Genomic DNA, 22925 nt, shown 5'->3' on the forward strand with positions numbered 1-22925 from the left:
CCTAATTCTAATCAGAGAAAATTGATATTAGTCTCACATATATATATTTTTAATCCTCACCTGAGGATATGTCCATTGATTTTAGAGAGAGAGGAAGAGAAACATCAAAGTAAGAGAGAAACATCAATCAGCCCCCACACCCTGGATGCACCCCAACCATGGATCAAACCCAATGCCACAACCTAGTTATGTGCCCTGACCAGGAATTGAACCCGCAACCCTTCGGTTTCTGGGACAACTCTCCAACCAAGCCACACTGGCCAGGGTTGTCTCATATATTTTTTTCAATTACATACTCTAATGCTTTTGAGCTTTCTCTTTCTTCCAGTTTATAATATATTTGAGCATCTTTCCATGTTACTACAATAAAGCTCTAAATGGCTGTACCAAGTTTCACTGTTATTAATAACATAACTATTACCCCATTACCTTTCCAAGAATGGGTGTTTATCAGTCTTCTAAATGTTTGCGCCATTCTGAGAAGTAAACAAAAATTTTTTGCATTTAAAAAATTGATATATTTTATATATGTATTTTTATTTGGTATCACCTATTTAATATATATGACTTTTGGTATATGTGGCACCTTTTAAATATATGTAGCTCTATTTTAACATCTGCAGTGCCTTATCTATGTTTTGTCTTTTTAATTATGTATTAACTAAATATACTCTTCTTTTAATTGCCTGCCTACACAAGTATTATTTCTTATTACTGAACTATAAAAGCTCTTTTCAATTAGAGAAATTAGAACATTTATTATTATACATGTGGTAAATATCCCCCCCCCCCCATATTGGCTTCTAACTTTATGGTTATGCTTTTTTGTCTATTTTTTGTGTGAGACAGAAATACTTAATTTTAATATAGTCAAATTCTTCTTGGTTGGATGTCATGTGTAGAAAGATCTTCAAATCTTAAAAGTATAAAAACAGCCCTGGCCAGTGTGACTCAGTTGGCTGGAGAAGTCATCCCATACACCAGTGGATGGTGGGTTTGATTCCCAGTCAGGGCACATAACCAGGTTGTGCATGTGAGGATGGCAGTGGATGGATGTTTCTCACATCAATGTTTCTCTCTCTCTCTCCCCTACTTCCTCTCTCTGAAATCAATTTTTAAAAAATACAGGAACATTCACATATGCCTTCTTCATATAACTTTATCTTTTTTAATGTTTAAATCTTAAATTTACCTGGTATTTATTTTGATATAAACAGTTATATATAACACCAGCTTCTCACCTAGCCTCCCAAATCACTAACAAGTTGATGAAATTTTTTATAATACAACCTTTATTTCTAATTCAAAATAAACTTCTAAAGACTGCATCAAGTATTCTCTTAAGCTTTCCAACTCTGCTAAAAAAAACTCCTACGAACATTAATATATTATTTGTAGTTTTTTCCCCAAAATATATTTTATTGATTTAAGAGAAGAAGGGAGAGGGATAGCAATGATGAGAAAGAATCATCAATCGGCTGCCTCCTGCACACCCCCCACTAGGGATCAAGCCCACAACCTGGGCATGTACTCTGACTAGGAATCGAACTATGACCTCCTGGTTCATAGGTCAACACTCAACCACTGAGCTACAATGGCCATGCTATTATTTGTACTTTTAATTAGAACTTAGGATAGGAACATCTAGGTGGGTATGGGGTAAAAGGGGTCAATGGGAAAAAGGGGGACATCTATCTATAATAATAAAAGTGTAATATGCTAATTAGACTGGACAGCTGAACGACCTTTTGGACCTCATTCTGGATGTCCTTCTGGACAAAGCCGTGGGGGCAGGGACTGAGGCAGATGCTGTTAGGGGCGATCAGGCAGGCAGGTGAGCAGTTGGGGGCAATGAGGCAGGCAGGCAGAGGGGTTAGGGGCAATGAGGCAGGCAGGCAAGTGGTTAGGGGCAATCAGGCAGGCAGGCAAGTGGTTAGGGGCGATCAGGCAGGCAGGCGAGCAGTTAGGAGCCAGCAGTCCCGGATTTCGAGAGGGACGTCTGACTGAACTGGCAGTTAGACATCCCCTGAGGGGTCCCGGATTGTGAGAGGGTGCAGGCTGGGCTGAGGGACCTCCCTCCCCCTGTGCAGGAATTCGTGCACTGGGCTTCTAGTATTTTCAATAATAGATGTTTAAAAAAACAAAATAAATAAAAAGATAGCAAAATCTAGGGAAGATTTTATTCTGCATAGATACAAGAACTCCAAAAGCACTAAACAAATTGATTTTCAGAGATATATAAGCAAGTCTATGTAACAAATATATCTGAGTCCATATAATATATGGCACATATAAAATAGGGCACACATACATATATATTTGAGAACATAATTGCTATACTTGTATCCTATATTTCATTTGATAGAAGAATCAGATATTTTTATTTATTATTATTATTATTTTTATTGATTTCAGAGAGGAAGGGAAAGGGAGAGAAAGGTAGAAACATCAAATGATGAGAGAATCATTGATCGGCTGCCTCCTGCACGCCCCCTACTGGGGATTGAGCCTGCAACCCGGGCATGTGCCCGTGACCGGAATTGAACCCACGACCTTTCAGTCCACAGGCCGACGCTCTATCCTCTGAGCTAAACGGGCTAGGGTGAAGAATCAGATATTTTTAAAAGGCAGAGTTTGACACTGTCTGGTTGCTCAGTGGTTAGAGCATTGGCCTGCACACTGAAGGGTCTGGTCAAAGGCATGTACATGGATTGTGGGTTTACTCCCTGCCCCTGGTCAGGGCATGTGTTGCAGGCAGGCAGTAGCAACCAGTCTCTCTCACATCGATGTTTCCATCCCCCTCTTTCTTCCCCTCCCTCCCTCCCTCCCTTCACTCTCTCTGAAAAGAAATGGAAAAAAATATCTTCCAGGTGAGGATTAACAAAAACAAAACAAAACAAAACAAGGCGGAGTTTGAGTTTTTAAGAGAACATCTTTCAGTTTTAGATACCTAAATAAATCTTCTCTCAAGAGTGCTGTTTTGTCTAGCTTTTCTAACCTTTATCATCTGAAACTGGTCAACAATATTATTTGAGTCAATAACTATTTATTCAGCTCTTCCCGAAAGCAGCCAGAGGTGACCTCTGAAAATAGTTTGCTCTTTACTTGACCCAGAAAGCCCCACAAAATCATGCACATCAAAATGTTCAAATCTTCATGTTCACTTTAAGAACACTTGTGAAATTGCCCACGCCATCAAGGGTATGCATATTCAAAAAGCCACCAAGTATTTAAAGGATTCACTTTACAGAAGCAATGCGTGCCATTCCGTCATTACAATGGTGGAGTTGGTAGATGTGTCCAGACCAAACAGTGGGGTTGGACACAGGGTTGGTGGCCCAAAAAGAGTGTTGAATTTTTGCTGCGCATGCTTAAAAATGCAGAGAACAATGCTGACTTAAGGGTTTAGATGTATATTCTCTGGTCATTGAACACATTTAGGTGCACAAAATTCCCAAGATGCAACATAGAATTTACAGAGCTCATGGGTGGATTAACCCATGCTTCAGCCCTCTCTACCACATTGAGATGATCCTTACTGAAAAAGAGCAAACTGTTCCCAAAACAGAAAAGGAGGTTGCACAGAAGAAAAAGATATCCCAGAAGAAACAAAAATTTATGGCCCCAGCCCTGGCCTGTGTGCTGTGTGGCTCAGTTGGTTGAACTGTCCTCCCCCACACTGAGAGGTCACCAATTTGATTCCTGTTGCTGGCACATGCCCTGGTTACAGGCTGAATCCCCGGTAGGGGGAATACAGGAGGCAGCCAATCGATGTTTCTTTCTCTTTCTCAATAAAAAACATATTAAAAAAAAGAAAAAAAGAAAAGAAAACCAAACCTATGGCCCAGGAATAAATTCAGCATAAAATAAATACAAATAAAGTAAAAAAAAGCAAAGAAAGCAAAACTATTTATTGAACAAATATTAGGAAATACATGGTTCTCTTTAAAAACAATAATTTGCCCTAGCTGGTTTGGCTCAGTGGATAGAGTTGTCAGTCTGTGGACTGAAGGGTCCCGGGTTCGATTCCAGTCAAGGGCACATACCTGGGTTGTGGGCTCGATCCCCAGTAGGGGGCGTGCAGGAGGCAGCCGATCAATGATTCTCAACATTGATGCTTCTACCTCTCTCTCCCTCTCATTTCCTCTCTAAAATCAATAAAAATATATTTTTTAAAAAAACACCCCAAAACAATAATTTGGTTGGGCAAACAACATACAGGGAACAGAATAAGATAATGATAAAGTATAATATAGTTAAAATGTAATAAGTGCCAACTTATGTTAGTCTGATCATCACACAAACTATTTCAGATGAGTCAAGTTACAACATAAATTCCAATTTGCATTATACTTTGTTATACATTATATTTCTATCCATTTTCAGCCTTCCACCTACACATCTTCCTCACCTTATTTTATTAGACCTCCTAGCATTTCCTAGATATTCTAGCTTGTCTTGTTCTTTTCTTTATGCCAAAGCTCTCCAACAAGCCTTGTCCATGTATGGCCCTGCTCTGCTATTCTAGTAAGAAATTTCCAAATTAAAATTCACTCCTCATCTAACCTATGCCAATCAAAATTCCCATTCCCTTGTGATTTCTCAGCTAGGTACTAGAAAAGCAATTAATGGTTTCTCTTATAATCTTTCTACAAGTGTTTGCTTATTAACTCAAAAGTGTCTCTGGTTTCTCTAAAGAACTGGAGTAATCTCAAGAGGAAAAAAATCAAATAGTTTAGAAAATTAAACAATTTGCCCTAGCAGGATTGGCCCTGAATAAAGTTTACTTTTGGTGAGGCAAATTCTTCAGAATCTCTTTTCTCATACCACTCTTGCTCACTTTCCCCCCACCTCCCATTGGGATATTGCTTTCACGCTGCTCTTAGTTGCTGATTCCCCCTCACCCAAAACTTTCAAATACCCCAGATCTAGATATTTCTTCATTAATGTTTCTTTTTCCCTATTAAAAATTTCTACCCTATGACCTGTTTCCTAAAAGCTTTGCTAGCTAACATTTAAGTGATATTAATATTCCAAATGTCCTCCCTGCTTTTACCACTCTCTACTTGCTTTTGTCTGCATACTTTCTGAGACAAAATGAGTTCTGTTACATTTCTATTGGCTGTATATGAGGATTTCCAGTTTTCTCTTGTACTCACTCCAAGCCTGTTTTCATCCCATGCACTTACATGTCAAGGTTTTCAATCGCCTCCTTATGGCTCAGTCAATGGTCAAATTTTAAGTCTTCTTCCTGCTAGAACTACTCGCTGCATTTGATCCAGCTAATATCTCACTCTTCATTGAAGGTTTGCGGGCTAACACTCTAACTACTGAGCAAACCGGCCAGGGTTTTAAGTTTTATTTCAACATCACAGCCAGATAATTCTTACTAAACTCAAAGTCCTATCATGTCATTTCTCTATTCAAAATTCTCTAATGGCTTCCCAGCTTACTCCCAGCTAAAGTCAACATTGTTATAATAGTCTACAGAGCCCTAAATGATCCGACCCTATTATTTTTCTCTCATTTCCTACTACCTCCCCTTTACACACTACTTGGTGGTCATACTGACTGCTCAAAAGCATCAAACATATTTTAGCCTCCCCCTTAAATATAATTTAGAAATCACAAAGTCTAAGAATCACTAAGCTAAACTAAAAGAGGTATAAATAGATATTTTATTTCTAGATATCTAGGTATTCAAAGTAATCTACCCTTATCTATGATGTTCTCTAGCCAGTAAATATCCTATATAATAAAAGGCTAATAAGCAAATTGACCAAATGGCAAAATGACCGGTCGCTATGATGCACACTGATCACCAGGGGGCAGGACACTCAATGCAGGAGCTGCCCCCTGGTGGTGAGTGCACTCCCACAGGGGGAGCGCTGCTCATCCAGAAGGCGGGCTCACGGCGATGGCAGGAGCCTCTCTCACCTCTGCAGCAGCACTAAGGACCCCTTGGGGAATGTGCGACTCCCGGCTTAGGCCTGCTCCTAAGCCAGCAGTCAGACATCCCCCCAAGGGGTCCTGGACTGCAAGAGGGCGCAGGCTGGGCTGAGGGACACCCCCCCACAACCTCCAGGGCCTCTAGTAATGAAATAATATTACTTACACAGAGAAAAGGGTCTTCCAAACGCTGTAATCTCAATTACTTCACTAACCCTACATCTCACAAAAAACCAGTTAGTTAGTTTTCTGGAATGACAAAGACAAAGTAATCAGCTGACAATTTTTAAAAAAAAATAAAAGTTTAATTACTAAAAAAATTGTGAGAATATGGATTAAGATTTCAATTTGGTAATAGTATCCTATATAATAAAAGGTTAATATGCAAATCGACCGAATGGTGGAACAACCAGTTGCTATGACCCACACTGACAACTAGGGGGCAGACGCTCGACGCAGGAGATGTCCCCTGGTGGTCAGAGCGCTCCCACAGGGGGAGCATTGCTCAGCCAGAAGCCAGGCTCACAGCTGGTGAGTGCAGCAGTGGTGGCGGGAGCCTCTCCCGCCTCCACGGCAGTCAGACATCCCCCAAGAGCTGTCAGACAGCAAGAGGGCGCAGGCCGGGATGAGGGATCCCTCCCCCACTGAGTGCATGAATTTTGTGCACCGGACCTCTAGTAAATATATAAACTTTTCTTTGTTAAATCAGAAAAGATCTCAGTGTGATATACAACTACCTACTCTGTAAACAAGTTCTACTCAATGCAGCTGGTCTGTAAACTGTGTATTGATGGTCTGTTTTGAAATAAGAGGCTTGCATTAAGAATGCAATTCAATACACTACTTCCTTCACCAAGAAAATTTTGCTATGAAAAAGTTTCAGATGAACTAAACAGTGTGCTTACTCCTGTAAATGTTTTACATACTGGCACAAGCCCCTATCTCACTGCATTCTAATAGCTAACATTTCATAAACTGGCACAGGTCCATGAATCATACTTTGGGTATCACTGCTCTAAATCACCTCCTGGGTCTATATTCAAGGCTAATCAGTATTTTTAATTTTTATTTTTTTATATTTTTATTGATTTCAGAGAGGAAGGGAGAGGAGAAAGAGATAGAAACATCAATGATTTGAGAAAATCACTGATCGGCTGCCTCCCACATACCCCCTACTGGGGATCGAGCCACAATCCAGGCATGTGCCCTTGACCCTTCAGTCCACAGGCCAATGCTCTATCCACTGAGCCAAACCAGCTAGGGCGTAATCAGTATTTTTTTAAAAACAGTTTCTATATGCAATATCAGAGTTTCTGTGCTACTTCTCATTGTGCAACTTATTGGAATTAATATATATCTTGTGTTTTCTAAATGTTGTTCAGTCTCATAAATATTATAGAATTTTAATCCTGGTCAGAAAGAAGGCTTTAACATCCAAGAAGAATGACACACTGATAAAAAATTCTAATTAAGAGATTAAAAATTATAATTTTTAAATAGATTATATAATAGCACTTCTGGAACATGAGATTTGATACCATGTTTTTTTATATGTTTTTACTTTATTTTATTTACTAAAGGCCTGGTGCACAAAAATTTGTGCACTTGAGCGGGTCCCTTCAGCCCGGCCTGTGCCCTCTCGCAGTCTAGGACCCCTCGGGGGATGTCCACCTGTTGACTTAGGCCCACTCCCCGGGGGATTGGGCCTAAGCTTGCAGATAGACATCCCTCTGGCAGCCCAGGAGCCTTCGGGGAATGTCCACTTGCCAGTGGGGACCAGGCCTAAGCTGCAGTCGGACATCCTTAGCGCTGCTGAGGAGGCGGGAGAGGCTCCCACCATCACTGCTGTGCTGGCAGCTGGCAGCCTGGATTGTGACTGAGCACAGCTCCCCCTGTGGGAGCACACTGACCACCAGCTCCTGCAATGAGCGTCTGCCCCTGGTGATCAGTGTGTGTCATAGTGAACAGTCATTCCCAGTCGTTCTGCTGTTAGGGTCAATTTGCATGTTTCTCTTTTATTAGATTAGATTTCAAAGAGAGGGAGAAGGAGAAAGAGATAGAAACATCAATGATGAAAGAAAAGCCTCCTGACGCCCCCTACTGGGGCTTGAGCCTGCAACCTGGGCAGGACTCCTGACCAGAAATGGAATCATGACCTCCCAGTTCATGGGTCAACGCTAAACCACTGAGCCACACTGACCAGACTTAGTAACATATTAGCTTTGAACACTTTGTTTTAAAAGAGATATAAAATCATCCACTTTTCAACACTAACCTAAATATTCCATCAGCTGTTCAGCAGTTATGATTTCCATCATCGGTGGAAGTTTCACCTGAAAAACAAAGTATTTTTTTCTATAAAATCAAATGTTTTAGGTGATTAAAGTGTTTCTCTGTCATAAATACATGTATGTACATATATGTATCTACTATTTGTATACATTAACATTCACATTATTAAAATCTTGATAGTAATCTTTATAAAGTATAATAGTCAATCCTATAACAATAAAATTTACAAAATGATATAAGGTCTCATAGACATTGAGATGTCCATTTCCAATGCCTAGTGCTCTGCCTTTCACCACTCACCATGATTGTCCTTAGGTACCCATAACAGTGTCCTGCATGATAAAAAAGGCAGTTCAAGGGCAGGAAAAGGCATCAAACAAGTTGACTCACTGGACAGTTTTACTGAAGACAGGCTTAAATACAGTTCAATATCCCATTACTTCAGTCTATGCTTGCCATTTCTTATTGTTGAATGGCTAACATGAATACAGTATTAAAGTATTAGTCACACACTGAAGAATTCAGACTGTATTATTCCACTTGTATAATTTAAAAACAGGTTAAATTAAGTTATATTGTTTAGAGCTGCATACTTGGTGATAAAACTACAAAGAAAAGTAAGGAAATGGATACTATAAAAAAAAATCAGGATTATGGTTAGCCCTAGGGATAAGAGAAGTGATAGTTGGAAAGGAGCCTACTAGACATTTCTGGGGTGCTGGTAATGTTGTATTTCTTTCTTTTTTAAAAATATATTTTATTAATTTTTTACAGAGAGGAAGGGAGAGGGATAGAGAGTTAGAAATATCAATGAGAGAGAAACATCTTTCAGCTGTCTCCTACCCATCTTCTACTGGGGATGTGCCCACAACCAAGGTATATGCCCTTGACCAAAATCTAACCTGGGGCCCTTCAGTCCGCAGGCCGACACTCTATCCACTGAGCCAAACCGGTTAGGGCAATGCTCTATTTCTTGACTTGCACGGTAGTTATGCTGATGTTTGCTTTGTAATAAATTGTTAAACTGGACATTTCTGTTTTATGTACTTTTCTTATTATATTCCACAATAAAAAAGTTAAAATTAGATACATATTTAAGTTTCTAAAGCTAATTCAGCTGCAACACATCAGTCTAAATTAATTTTTCAAATGAACTGACATGAGTTACACAGATATTACAGCTAATAATTATAAATATTTTAGGTGGCTTATTCAAAAGCATACTCTGTGGTATATTCATAGGAGAAAAATAAATAGTGTAGGATGGAAATTCAACCAAAGTAATTAACATATCAATGATAACAGAAGAACTGCATAATTTAAAATTGTTCAGAATTATTTTCCACTCAATCAAGGAAATAATTTAAATCAGAAATTTCTCCAAATCCCCCAAGTGTTGAAAAAGGTCCTCTGGGTGTCAAGTTACCAAAGGTGGTAATAGCATGCCACAAATTTTTGTTTGTTTGTTTCAATCAATGAATAAAATAGGTCTTATAAAAGATCCCTGTAACATCGAACAATGTGAGAACCTCTGAGAGCATATATGATAGTTGGTGCTTATGATTTATTCATCCAGTGGATTTATTACTCAGTGAACCCAAGAGATTCCATGGAGGTTTTGATCATTGCTCAATTCTAATTATTTTCATTTTCTGTTTCAAAAAAATTGTAATACTTTTAAAAAAATATATATTTTATTGATTTTTTACAGAGAGGAAGGGAGAGGGAGAGGAATAACGAGTTAGAAACATCGATGAGAGAGAAACATCAATTTGGTTGCCTCTTGCACACTCCCTACTGGGGATGTGCCCGCAACCAAGGTACATGCCCTTGACCGGACTTGAACCTGGGACCCTTCAGTCCGCAGACCGACGCTCTATCCACTGAGCCAAAACGGTTAGGGCAATACTTATTTTTTTTTTAGCTGTTTTAGGTTTACAAAAAAATTGAGCAGAAATTATGGAGAGTTCCCATATATTATATTAATACCTTCATAAACAAATATTAAGGCAGAAACATTAAAAAATGTCTCATAATGTAAAATTTAAATTATATGCAACCCCAGCCGGTGTGGCTCAGTGGCTGAGAGTCAATCTATGAACCAGGAGGTCGCTGAGTGGATTCCTGGTCAGGTCACATGCCTGGGTTTCGAGTTCCAACCCCAGTAGGGAGCATGGAGGAGGCAGCCGATCAATGATTTTCTCTCAGCATTGATGTCTCTGTCTTTCTCTCCCTCTCCCTTCCTCTCTGAAATCATTAGAAATATATTTTTTTAGTTGTATGAAAAAGTAGAAAAATAAAAGCATAATGGCCCAGCCAGCATTGCTCAGTAGTTGAGTATAAGCCTATGAACTAGAAGGTCGAGGTTTGATTCCCGGTCAGGGCACATGCCCAGGGTTGTAGGCTTGATCCCCAGTGTGGGGTGTGGAGGAGGCAGCCAATGAATGATTCTATCTCATCACTGATGTTTCTATCTCACTCTCCCTCTGCCTGCCTCTCTGAAATCAATAAAAGTATATATTTTTAAAAAGCATAATGAATTAAGCTTTCAACATTTATAAAATAAGGCCAATATCATCAGAAATAAATTTTATATTTTATGTATCTTCTAACTTGTTGATTTTTATAATTAATTAGTCTAATTATATGGGATACAACCATCAAATATACCTATAAATGGCATCGGGTTTGTTTTTATTTTTAAAATATATTTTTATTGATATCAGAGAGGAAGTGAGAGGAGAGACAGAAACATCAATGATGAGAGAGAATCACTGATTGGCTGCCTCCTGCACGTCCCCCCACTGGGGACGGAGCCTACAACCTAAGCATGTGCCCCAACCAGAAATCGAACCGTGACCTCCTGGTTTATAGGTTGTGGCTCAACCAAATATAGCCTAAAGAAGCAAATTGAAAGTGTATTCCAAGACATAAATTTGAGTAAGTTACCTGATATCAGTTAAAAAGATGCAGAAATTTGAGCTTGAGCAACTTAATGAATAGCTTTCCTTCTTCCTTGATTTGTTGGAATATCATAGCTCAACTATTTTACGATTATGAATAATAACCTACCTACTCTCCACCAGTCCAAAGATAATTTTAATTAAAACTCCATTTCTAACTCAGTACTTAACCCTGTTTGATCATTTTAACCGTCATCTCTCATCCAGAACCACAGCATTTACTTCCTTTGAATCACTCAAATCCTCCCAATATGTTCAGTTTATTGATTTTCTCATTATTTCATACTCAAAAAAAAAGGTGATCAACTATTTCACTTTCAACTCTAATTCCACTGACTCACCATGAATCAACCCTTTAAAAGCCCAATCCCTGATAACCCTAACTAGCCATTCTTCCTGCTGCTATATCCAGGTATAAGAGAACTATTGGGGGGGGGGGAGGGGGGAGTAACAATAAAGCAAAACTTATATACTAAAAGTTGTTAAAGAATGCCCTAACTTATTCATTGCTACTCATGTCTTCCTACTTATGCCTCAAATTCCTAGGCACAATCTCCTAGGTTAGAATTTAATGTACTTTTCTCATACCAACCCCTCATGCTTTACAACCTCTTTCCTCCTTAATTACTTACCAGTTTGATAGTTATTTCTGAAGAGGTCAACTGTTATTCTGCCAAAATGGAAAATGAGGCCTCAATTTCCATCTGTCTATCTTAACATAATCTTGTCTCTGTATGTATCTGCCTTGTCCCATTCCTTTCATTACTTCAGAAAATAAGATTGCTCTTCCTCCAAAGAGAACTTTACCACCTATTCTGAAATGTCTGTATTATCACTTTTCAGCAACCTTGTTGTCTTCACACCTGTCTTTTTGTGAAAATATTTCCTATTCTACCAGCTACTTGATGCTGTTATATTTGATAATAACTACTTCTTTTTTAAATATATATATTTTTCATTCCAGAGAGAAATGGAGAGGGAGAAATAGAAAATAGAAACATCAATGATGAGAGAAAATCATTGATCGGCTGCTTTCTGCATGCCCCACAATGGGGATGGAGCCCACAACCGGGGCTTGTGCCCTGACTGGGAATCAAGCCGTGACCTCCTGGTTCATAGGTCAATGCTCAACCACTGAGCTATGCCGGCTGGCCGGGCATAACCACTTCTTTATTACAGCTTCTCTCTCAGACGATTATCATGACATTTTCTTATTTTTAGTTTCTTTTATGCCCTCTCTCCCTTAATGCTTAGCATTTCCTTCTCCCCACCAAGTTTAATCTTTATTCCTGTTTTCTCTATGTCTACTGAAAAATGGGATGGAAAGGAGACTGGGGAAATAGAGGGAAGATAGAGAAGATGTTTATGCTGGCAATTTTAGCTCCTCACATATATTGAGGTGGAAAAAAGTTGACAACTATTGCTCACCACTCTCATTTATTCTTATAGTTATCATACTTACTTACACCTATGTAATGTTTCCCTAATTCAATTTTTTCTATAATTTTCCCCTCTTTCCTGACCCAGTCCATATTTCTAGAGGCATAATGAACATTTATATTTTTTCAGACATTTCCAACCTGACATGATCTAACTTTGACATCAACTTTCCCACCTAAAACACCTTCTCTATCTTTTGAATGGCCCAAGAAATCTCCATTGCCCAGATTAGAAAAAGTGGTGCCATCTTCTTCATTTCCTTTATCCAGGTAGTGATCATCATTTAGACCGTGACATCAAAGAGAAGGGGCAAAGAATTTCCCATCCAAAAGAGCTAGGCTTATCAATTCTTCCTGATACACTCACTACAGTCTTAACTCTCATCTAATCTCAAGCAAAAAGACCACTTTCACCATGTCATTCCTCTGTCTAGTAATTTATAATAACTCCCTAATATCAGCTATATACACTGAGTGGCCAGATTATTATGACCACCTGACATTTGTAGGCAAATTAGCTATAATTTCGCGCTGAAGTTGCTAGAGGGCCAGACCATTATAAATAGGGAAGCAGATTGTTTACCACAACAGTAGAAGTGATTTTTTTCTGAAGATATGGGTAAACAATGCGATTTAACAGCCTTTGAACGTGGGATATCTCTATATATAAAAGCCTAAGTGACCAAACAACCAATCGACAGGTTGCTATGACTGGCACTGACCACCAGGAGACAGATGCCCAAGGCACAGGATCTGGTTCCCTCCTGTCTGGATTGGGCCTGTGGGGATCGGGCTGAACCCGGCTCTCCAACATCCCCGAAGGGATCCTGAATTGCAAGCGGGCACAGGCCAGGCCGAGGGACCCCACCAGTGCACGAATCCGTGCAATGTTGAGAGGTTGAAGGAAACGTAAAATTTTCATGCCTAAAATTTCACTAATCGATCCTCAAAAACAAACTCCAACACCTTCTATCCTATCTAATAAAAGAGAAACATGGTAATTAGCGTACGACTGCTACCCTTCCCATTGGCTAATCAGGGCGATATGCAAATTAACTGCCAGCCAAGATGGCGGCCGGCAGCCAGGCAGCTGGAAGCGAACATGAGGCTTGCTTGCTTCAGTGACGGAGGAAACCAACGTTCCCCGCCTGCCGCTGCTGACCTCTGAGCTGCAACTCTAAGCAACTATGTTACAATATAGAAGCTAAACAACACCCCAGAAACCTGCTTTAGTCACTGGACTTCAGCCAGCAGGATTGCAACATTGTTTCAAATACAGAATGTAAACAAAGGCCAGAAACCTGCTTTCAGCAGCAGAGGCCTAAGAACTGGAGCCTCAGAGCTAAACCTGGCCCAGAAAAAAGAAAAAAAAAAGAAAAAAAGGAGCGTTTGGGAGCTTCAGTCACCTGCCAGCCTAAATACAGCCCTCAGCCCCTAACCCAGACTGGCCAGGCACCCCAGTGGGGACCCCCACCCTGAAGGGTGTGTGACCAGCTGCAAACAGCCATCATCCCCTCACCCAGGCTGGCCAGGCACCCCAGTGGGGACCCCCCACCCTGATCCAGGACACCCTTCAGGGCAAACCAGCCGACCCCTACCCATGCACCAGGCCTCTATCCTATATAGTAAAAGGGTAATATGCCTCCCAGCACCGGGATCAGCAGAGCCGCGAGGCCTCCCGGCACCGGGATCAGTGTGACAGGGGGCAGCGCCCAAACCCCCTGATCACCCTGCGGCTCTGTGTGTGACAGGGGGCAGGGCCACAACCTTCCTATTGGCCCTGCTCTGTTCATGACAGGGGAAGGCGCCCCAAACCCCTGATCAGCCCTGCTCTGTGTCTGATAGGGGGGAGCTCCCCAATCCCCTTATCGCCCTGCGGCTCTGTGTGTGACAGGCTACGGTGCCCCAATCCCCTGATCGGCCCTGCTCTGTGTGTGACAGGGTGCCCCAACTACCCCCTCCCCCCACGGGCCCGGCTCTGTGTGTGGCGGGGTAGAGCCATAACCTCCCCATCGGCCCTGCCCTGAGTGTGACAGGGTGCGGCACCCCAACCCCCTGATTCGCCCTGCTCTGTGTGTGACAGGGGGCGGTGCCCCAATTCCCCTATCGGCCCTACTCTGTGAGTGACAGGGGGGAGCTCCCCAACCCCCTGATGGGCCCTGCTCTGAGTGTGACAGGGGGGAGCTCCCCAATCCCCTGATCAACCCTGATCTGTGTGTGACAGGGTACAGACCCTGCTCTGTGAGTGACAGGGGGCAGCGCCTCAACCCTGATTGGCCCTGCTCCGTGCGTGACAGGGGGTGGTGCCGCAACCTCCCCATCGACCCTGCCTTGAGTGTGACGGGGGCGGTGTCCCAACCCCCCAATCGGCCCTACCCTGAGCGTGACTGAGGTTGGCATCGCAACCTCCCAATTCCACCCTGCTCTGTGCATGACAGGGGGCGGTGCCCCAACTCCCCAATCGGCCCTGCTCTGAGCCCGACCAGGGGCTGCACCTAGGGATTGGGCCTGCCCTCTGCCACCTGGGAGCAGGCCTAAGCCAGCAGGTCGTTATCTCCTGAGGGGTCCCAGACTGCGAGAGGGCACAGGCCGGGCTGAGGGACCCTCCCTTCCCCCCGACTGCACATATTTTTGTGCACCGGGCCTCTAGTCTATAATAATAAAAGCATAATATGCAAATCGACCAAACTACTTAACAGCAGAACGACCATCTAGATGACCTTCCAGAAGACCACACTATGACACGCATTGGTGCCAGGCCAGCCAAGGTGGGTGTGATGCCATTGGTCTGGGGTCGGAGGGTCCTGCCATCCCCCACAATCGCCCCACAGAGGGAGTCCCAGGCCACCCTCTGCCCAGAGATCAATCAAGGAGCCCTAGTCAGGTGGGCAGGGCCTCTCTGTGGGCAGTGATCAATCACCTCAAAGAGGGAGGCCCAGGCTACCCGACTGGCAGCTGCACTGTGGCGGGTGGGCAGGGCTTCCCTTTGTGGGACGATTGATCTGGGCCCCCCTGGCCTCCCCATAGATCACCCACAAAGGGAGGCCCAAGCCAGCCAAGCGATCGCACCCTATGCCTATCACCATAGAGGGAGGCTACCGGTGGCAGGGGAGGGGGGCAGCAGCCCACAGATAGCAAGCAGTGGCAGCAATGGGCAGGGCTATCCGCTGGCAACTGGGGGAAGTAAAGCCCAAATAGGCCAGGCCTAAGGACCCTACCCAAGGGGTCCCGGATTGTGAGAGGGCGCAGGCCAGGCTGAGGGACCCCTCCCCCCATGCACAAATTTTGTGCATCGGGTCTCTAGTATATATATATATATATATACCATATAAAGTTTAAACACACCCAGTGATGGTCCTCTGAAATCTGATACCTACCTTCATACCTTATTTACTATTTTTCTCTACTATAGCATTTCTCAAACTTTTTGGTTTTAGAACCCTCTACAGTCCTAAAATTTTTGAGGTCCCCAAAGAGCTATATGGGTTACATCTATCGATACTTACCATACTGAAAATGAAAACTGAGAAAAGTTTTAAACACAATACACAATCACACATTCTACTAGCTGTCAGAGCAATGTCATCACACATCATGCAGGCTGGAAAACGCCACTGACACTTGTGAATGAGAATGAAAAGGCAAATAGCATCTTAGCATTATTATTAAAATATTTTTTGCCTCTAGAACCTCTGGCTCACTTTAAGAACACTGCTCTATCTAACCTTAATTCTTTTAACCTGTCTCCCTATCAACCATTGAGGATTACTGATTTGTGACTTTTGTGTGCAGTAATAGCCTAGAGCAGCGGTTCTCAACCTGTGGGTCGCGACCCCTTTGGTGGTCGAACGACTCTTTCACAGGGGTTGCCTAAGACCATCCTGCATATCAGATATTTACATTACGATTCAAAACAGTAGCAACATTACAGTGATGAAGTAGCAACGAAAATAATTTTACGGTTGGGTCACAACATGAGGAACTGTATTTTAAGGGCCAGAAGGTTGAGAACCACTGGCCTAGAGGCAGAGAGAAAACTAATAACCATAGGTTTATAAAATAATCTTCAAATTCATTAACGTGCCTGCAATTTAATTTTATTTCCTGCTATTGCATTTTTTCCCCTCCTCCACCGTACTCCCCAAATAGAACTAACCTTTCTCTGCTTCAGTATCTTTGAATACAGTATTCCCTCTGTGTGGAAGACCTTCTCTCACTCATCCTTCAGACACAATTCACAGGTTATCACTTCTTTGAAGCTTTCTATTAACACATCCCATTCCCAATTACCCCTTTTTCTTTAATTCCATAGCACATTTAGAACTTCTCACAATGCACCGTAATTACTGTGCATAAGTCTGTCTCTCCACTAATGGAGACCTATATGAGAGCAGACTTGCATCTTTTTTTTATTTTTATTTCTTGTTAATCCTCACCCAGGGATATTTTTCCATTGATTTTTAGGGAGAGTGGAAGAGAGAGGGGAAGACAGAGAGAAACACTGATGTGAGAGAAACACATAGATTGGTTGCCTCCAGCATGAGCCCTGACCAGGAGCTGGGCCCAAGAGGAGCCTGCAACCCTTGTATGTGCCCCTGACCAGAATCAAGCCCAGGACCCTATGGTCCACAGGCCGACACTCTATCCACTGAGCCAAATCAGCTAGGGCCAGACTTGCGTCGTATTGGTCTTTCTATTTCTAGTACCTCTCATAGTGGGAACCCAAACATTTGATCATTCACTTGAAGTCATGTCTTTCAGAGTCAGTTCAGCCTGGCCAGTGTGGCTCAGTGGTTGAGCATCGACCTATGAAGCAGGAGGTCATGGTTCGATTCCCGGTTAGGCACATGCCCAAGTTGGGTTGTGGGCTTGATCCCCAGTGGGGGTTTGTGCAGGAGGTAGCCAATCAATGATTCTCTCTCATTATTGATGTTTCTATCTCTCTCTGAAATCAATAAAAATATATTTAAAAGAGTCAGTTCAATGCTCATCCATCCCCAAATATTCCATAGTATTTTTTTCCTTCCTCTGAACTTTTGCAGTACTATATAGAAATTAAGAAAAAAAAAAAAAAGAAGTTTAAAGGAAACTGTTATAACCTTCCTACAAAAAGACTGGGAACTCCAAACCACAGGATCAAGTCCAATTCCCTACTCTGCATCAAGGGCCTGCATCAAATGGCTCTTCTTCACCTTTCAATTTTATTTTCTATTATTCTCCAATATGAACTGACCACCCCTGTCATCCAACACTCTCTCTTTCTCTCTCTCTCTCTCTCTCCCTCCCTCCCTCTCCATTCTATTTTTTCCCCATGTGTTTATACTCTTCTCTTTCCCAGGAATTCCATTTCCTTGTTAAATTCTACTTTTCCTTAAAAGCTTGGTTCAAGACCCAAAGATTCCAGGAAGCTCTCTGTGACGATGCCAGATCAAAGGAAAATTTCCTCTTTTGAGATATCCAATGTATTTCAATCTGTTTCCTATATCCTAGTATTTATAGTGTATGGTCTTGCATTGCTCTTTGATAATTTCAAGTAAGTCAATGCTGCAACCCCAATAGCTTTAAGAGCAGGCACAGTTTTCATTTAAAACATTCGAGTGCCAGGATGTACCAGATACTGGTAAGATTTCCAATCTTATTTCTTTTGCATCAAACCTTTCTAGTAACAGAGAGACGAAGGCATATAATAAATACAATAGTATTTATTCCCTTAACTTGATTTACGCCTTAACTGGCCAGAACACACCAGGTTATTTTTTTCTAGGGAACATTTTATCTATAGACATAATTATCAATTTGAAAATAAAATATGCTGAGATGTATCTTATCAACACCTTGAAACTGCAAGCTCAGATATGATACTCTATTTATAGGTAACTCACTCTGAGTCTTCAATATGCTTACTTTTGAAGGCCCTCCCTTTTATGTTCCTTTACCTTGAATATACCTTTTCTTATTTTAGTTGTTACAATTTTAGCTCCCTTAACACATTCTGATGCGTGTTACTGGGGATAATGCCAAACTATTTAAGAAGAGCCAAAGAGGAGGCAAGTAAAAATCATGCATAAATTTAAAATATAATCTTTGAAAACCAAGAAGTTGTGGTAATTGGGTCTCAGACCAATACTTATCCTTAAATGGAATTTAAGAGGCCACATCTTCCCTATCACCATTTCCTTTGAGTATCCACACCCAAATGGAACAAGCATTAGTTGGAAAATAGACGGAACATAACCATTAGAACTTGGTCCCTGACATCATGGATGGATGATAACTTCTGAAAACCATTTCCCCCTATTATTCGCTCTTTTACATATGTGATAAAGTCAGTAAGAAGAAATAAATAAAAAATATAGTTTAAAAATAATCGTAGGATTTAGGATGTTCTAAGCCCTAGTTTTTTTGTGAGCATATCAATCACAACTGAATATTAAACTCCTATTTAACTGAGACCTGAGGTTGCCAGCAATTCTTTCTGAAAGACGTATAATTCGGAGTCCCCGAATGAATCTCATGTAAATAAGAAAAGGGAACTGATGAATGAGGAAAGAAAGGAGGAAGCCATCCGCTGATCTGCAGCATCTCCCCTACCCCGTTTCCCTCCTCCCCAAAAGCTGTAGGAAATAGGAAGCTACAGCATGTACCTTCCAGGCCAGAAGCAAAACATTGAGGATGGCCAGCAAAGGGCAGGGTCCGTTCTCATTCTGGGTGATGATGGGTGTGTGCTCTTCCTTCCACTGGATCCACTTGATGTGATAGACAGATTGTCCCGGGAAGCGTTCCTTGGAGGCCGCGAGCACCTGAGCTGCCTCCCCCTCCTCCTCCTCCTCCCCTCTGCACAGGGGCACAGCCCCGGGCAACACCGCCGCGGCACCCTCTTCCCCCTCCTCTTCTTCCTCCTCCTCCTCCGGGACCCTGCTCTCAGCTCCTTCCTCACTATTGAACTCGGAGCTACTGGGGAAAGAATGGAGGTTAGAGAATGACTCCAGGGAGTCCAGGCTCGGCGATTCCCCGGCAGGGCTCGGGTCGCTGCAACTGCTGCTGAGGCCGCCGGCGCTGCTGGGCTCCTCGGAGCCCGAGGCCGCTACCTCGGGCTGGCAGGTGCCTGCGGGATCAGGCCAGGCGCCCGCGTCTCCGGCGGCACCCAACCCCTGGCCCGCTCCGGCCTCGGCCGTCTCCGGGGAGGCGGTCACCTTGCGCTGCCCTCTCAGAGGCACCTTCTGGGCAGCGGGACTCTCCAAATCGCTCTCTTCCAAGTCCAAGCCCCGGAAAGAGCTGCAGGGTCCGGGAGCCGGAGAAGAGCTGGCGGGAGAAACCGTGTCCGGGAGGCTCCTCCCGGCGGCCGCCGCCCCCTGCCCATTCCCGCCGCTGCTCTCCGCCGCCCATACTTCGGGACCATCCCCAGCAGCGAGCCTGGTCTCCGGTCGCCCTTCCTGCGCAGAAGCTGTCTCTGGCGCTGGCCCGGTGGCCACCCCGTGTTCTAGCGGTTGCAGGATCTCGGGGCCGCTCTCCATACCCAGCCGCCCGCCCCTCGCTCTAAAGAGACCGCGGCGGGTTCTCCTCACCCAGCGCCTCCGACGCCATGACAGCGGCACTGGCAGCTACTGCGCCCTAGCGTAGCCCCGGCCAGGCACGTCACGGGGAGGGCATCGGGGGCGCGCGCGCCGCTGCGCGCTCCGCCCGCTCTGGGCGTGCCCGCGCGCCGCCCGGGGAAGCCGAGCCCCGCGGCTCCGCCCTCCCGCGCGCGCGCTGGCCGGTCGCCGGAGCGCGCTCTGGAAAGGCGTGGCCGGGTGGGCGTGGCCGGGTGGGCGTGGCCAGGAGGAAAACATCCTCTCACTTTGTGACCGGAAGTTGAACTCCGGGGCAGCCAGACCACAAGCGGCTTATTGAAAGGCAAGGCGGAGGTGCACCGCTTGGCTGGGATCCCGGAGCGCTAGATGTTGTGCGTCCCCGGCGTTGGGCTCGTAAATCCTGAGCTGGTGGTGGTAGGTTGCAGTCCTCGGAAAAGAGCTCGCCCTTGAAGGATTCAGATTTGTTTCCCCAGCTTGTGATATGGAAAATTGAGGTATTTTCTTATGAGATGCAGGTTTGAAAGGCTGGGATCTACTGGAGATGTCTGGATGACTACACTGAACAAATTCCAGTCTCCCTCCGTTTTGGCTGAGAAACAATGCTTCCCACCGACTATTGATGAAAACGTTCGCCCTATCTACTGGCGTCTGTACAGTTGTGGATATTGGCCTGCGCAGGAAAAAAAAAGAGTGGGCCCTTTGGGCCAATAATAATAAATTAGCTTGTGCTTGAATTAGCCAAGTCTTTGCGGTTTTGTTAACTTGGCCTCACTTTTCTTGGAGTAGGAAGTGCCCATTCCTGAAAAGGTGACTTTTCTAATTTGAACTGACACCTCATAAGGCCGTGCAATTATCAAAGAGGACAGAGTAGCCTGGAGTATTTTTGGTGACAATGGATTTGGGTCTTCTTCTTCAACCCTGTTTCAGACAAGGTCCTTTTTCCCCTTAAAAAACAATTTCAATATTTTCTAAGATCTGGGGATACAAAAGTTGTCAAAATAGATCTTCCTTCATAGTCAGACATATAAGTGCCTGATAACTAATAGAATGTAATCTTTTGTATCTCTTGGTTAGAGAAGATAGACAAAATTGCAAAGTAGTGTTTCATTGACTCATTTAACACATTTCTTTGGTTAAATGTGATGTAAAAAAATACCATTTTAAAATAAAATAGTTACTTTCCAAATTTTAAAATTAATTTTCAATATGTAAATGTAAGGGTCTTAAAAGTCAAATAGTTTATATAAAAACTAAGCAGTTTTCTGTTCTATCCCACCACACTTTTTTAACCTCAATTAAAAAGAATTTTTTAAATTAAATGTATTGGAGTAATATTAGCTAATAGCATCGTAATTTTTCTCCACACTTTTGAGTTGTTTTTTAAGAAGCAGTCCCATTCAACTCCTACATATTTTTAAGCTCCTTATCCATGCATTCCTCAGTAACATGATTATACTCTGATTTCTTCATTTAAAAGTTTTAGATACCATTTATTGATTCCCATAGAAGATAATTTAATTCTTTTCTCTCACAGCATTCTTCCTCTTGCTTCAAGCTCCTAATTATTTCAAAATTTTTAATTAAATAAAGTATTCAAAGTTTAAAGCATTAGAGTTATGTGAATATTATTCACTAATAAGTGAGGTATTTTACTATGACTGTGATTACATTTCTTGTTAAACGTTTTGTTTTTCCTGGAATTAACAATTGCCTCATCATTTTGTTTGTGTGTTTAACTCTTCATCTATCACTAACTCAGCCACAGACTTACCAGGATGGTCACCCATATCAAGTTACCTCTCAGATGCATTTTTTTTTTTAAATTTTTTTTTTTTTAGAAGTATATTTTATTGATTTTTTACAGAGAGGAAGGGAGAGAGAGAGTTAGAAACATCGATGAGAGAGAAACATCGATCAGCCGCCTCCTGCACATCTCCTACGTGCCCGCAACCCAGGTACATGCCCTTGACCGGAATCGAACCTGGGACCCTTCAGTCCGCAGGCCGACGCTCTATCCACTGAGCCAAACCGGTCTCGGCCTCTCAGATGCATTTTAATCTTGGGTACATCCCTCCTGGAACACTCCTTTATCTGCTCTGTTTTAGAAATTTCTTCCTCCTTTCTTCCATCTTGATTCTTTACTTTTCTTGGATTTCCTGTCCTCCTCTTTTCTCCCTTTCTTTCCTTCTTTTTTAATTTTAGCATTTTATTTATTAAAAAACTTCCTATGTGACAGATTTGATTTATTGTGTGAATCCTTTTCATCTTTAAAATTTTTTTTCTTTATTGATTAAGGTATTACATATGTGTCCTTATCCCCCCATTCCCCTACCACCCCCCGACTCATGCCCCCACCCCCCCTCTTATCTGTGTCCATTGGTTAGGCTTATATGCATGCATACAAGTCCTTTGGTTGATCTCTCCCTCTTATCTCCCTTACCCCTACCCTCCCCTACCTTCCCTCTGAGGTTTGATGGTCTGATCAATGCTTCTCTGTCTCTGGATCTGTTTTTGTTCATCAGTTTATGTTGTTCATTATATTCCATAAATGAGTGAGATCATGTGATGTTTATCTTTCTCTGACTGGCTTATTTCGCTTAGCATAGTGCTCTCCAGTTCCATCCATGCTGTTGCAAATGGTAAGAATTCCTTCTTTTTCACAGCAGCGTAGTATTCCATTGTGTAGATGTACCATAGTGTTTTAATCCACT

General features: G+C 42.7%; 1 protein-coding gene and 1 pseudogene across 2 annotated transcripts in view; one reads left to right on the plus strand and one right to left on the minus strand.

The window, feature by feature from the left end:
- Window positions 1-20330, minus strand: part of MINDY2 (MINDY lysine 48 deubiquitinase 2) — a 65125-nt gene extending 44795 nt beyond the window's left edge. Inside the window, exons 1-2 of the mRNA XM_081083927.1 lie at window positions 19288-20330; window positions 8225-8282 (exon numbers count right to left, since the gene is read on the minus strand). Of these exons, the coding sequence (XP_080940053.1) occupies window positions 8225-8282; window positions 19288-20157 (928 nt within the window). The 5' untranslated portion in view covers window positions 20158-20330. The remainder of the gene's footprint in view (window positions 1-8224; window positions 8283-19287) is intronic.
- Window positions 378-3663, plus strand: LOC308527377 (large ribosomal subunit protein uL22-like; annotated as a pseudogene). Its single transcript has 2 exons — window positions 378-483; window positions 3094-3663. The product of its transcript is annotated as a large ribosomal subunit protein uL22-like (transcript).
- Window positions 20331-22925: the final 2595 nt, after the last annotated feature.

This window comes from Myotis nattereri (assembly GCF_964212035.1).
Source record: "Myotis nattereri genome assembly, chromosome: 1".
NCBI classification, from domain to species: Eukaryota; Metazoa; Chordata; class Mammalia; order Chiroptera; family Vespertilionidae; genus Myotis; species Myotis nattereri.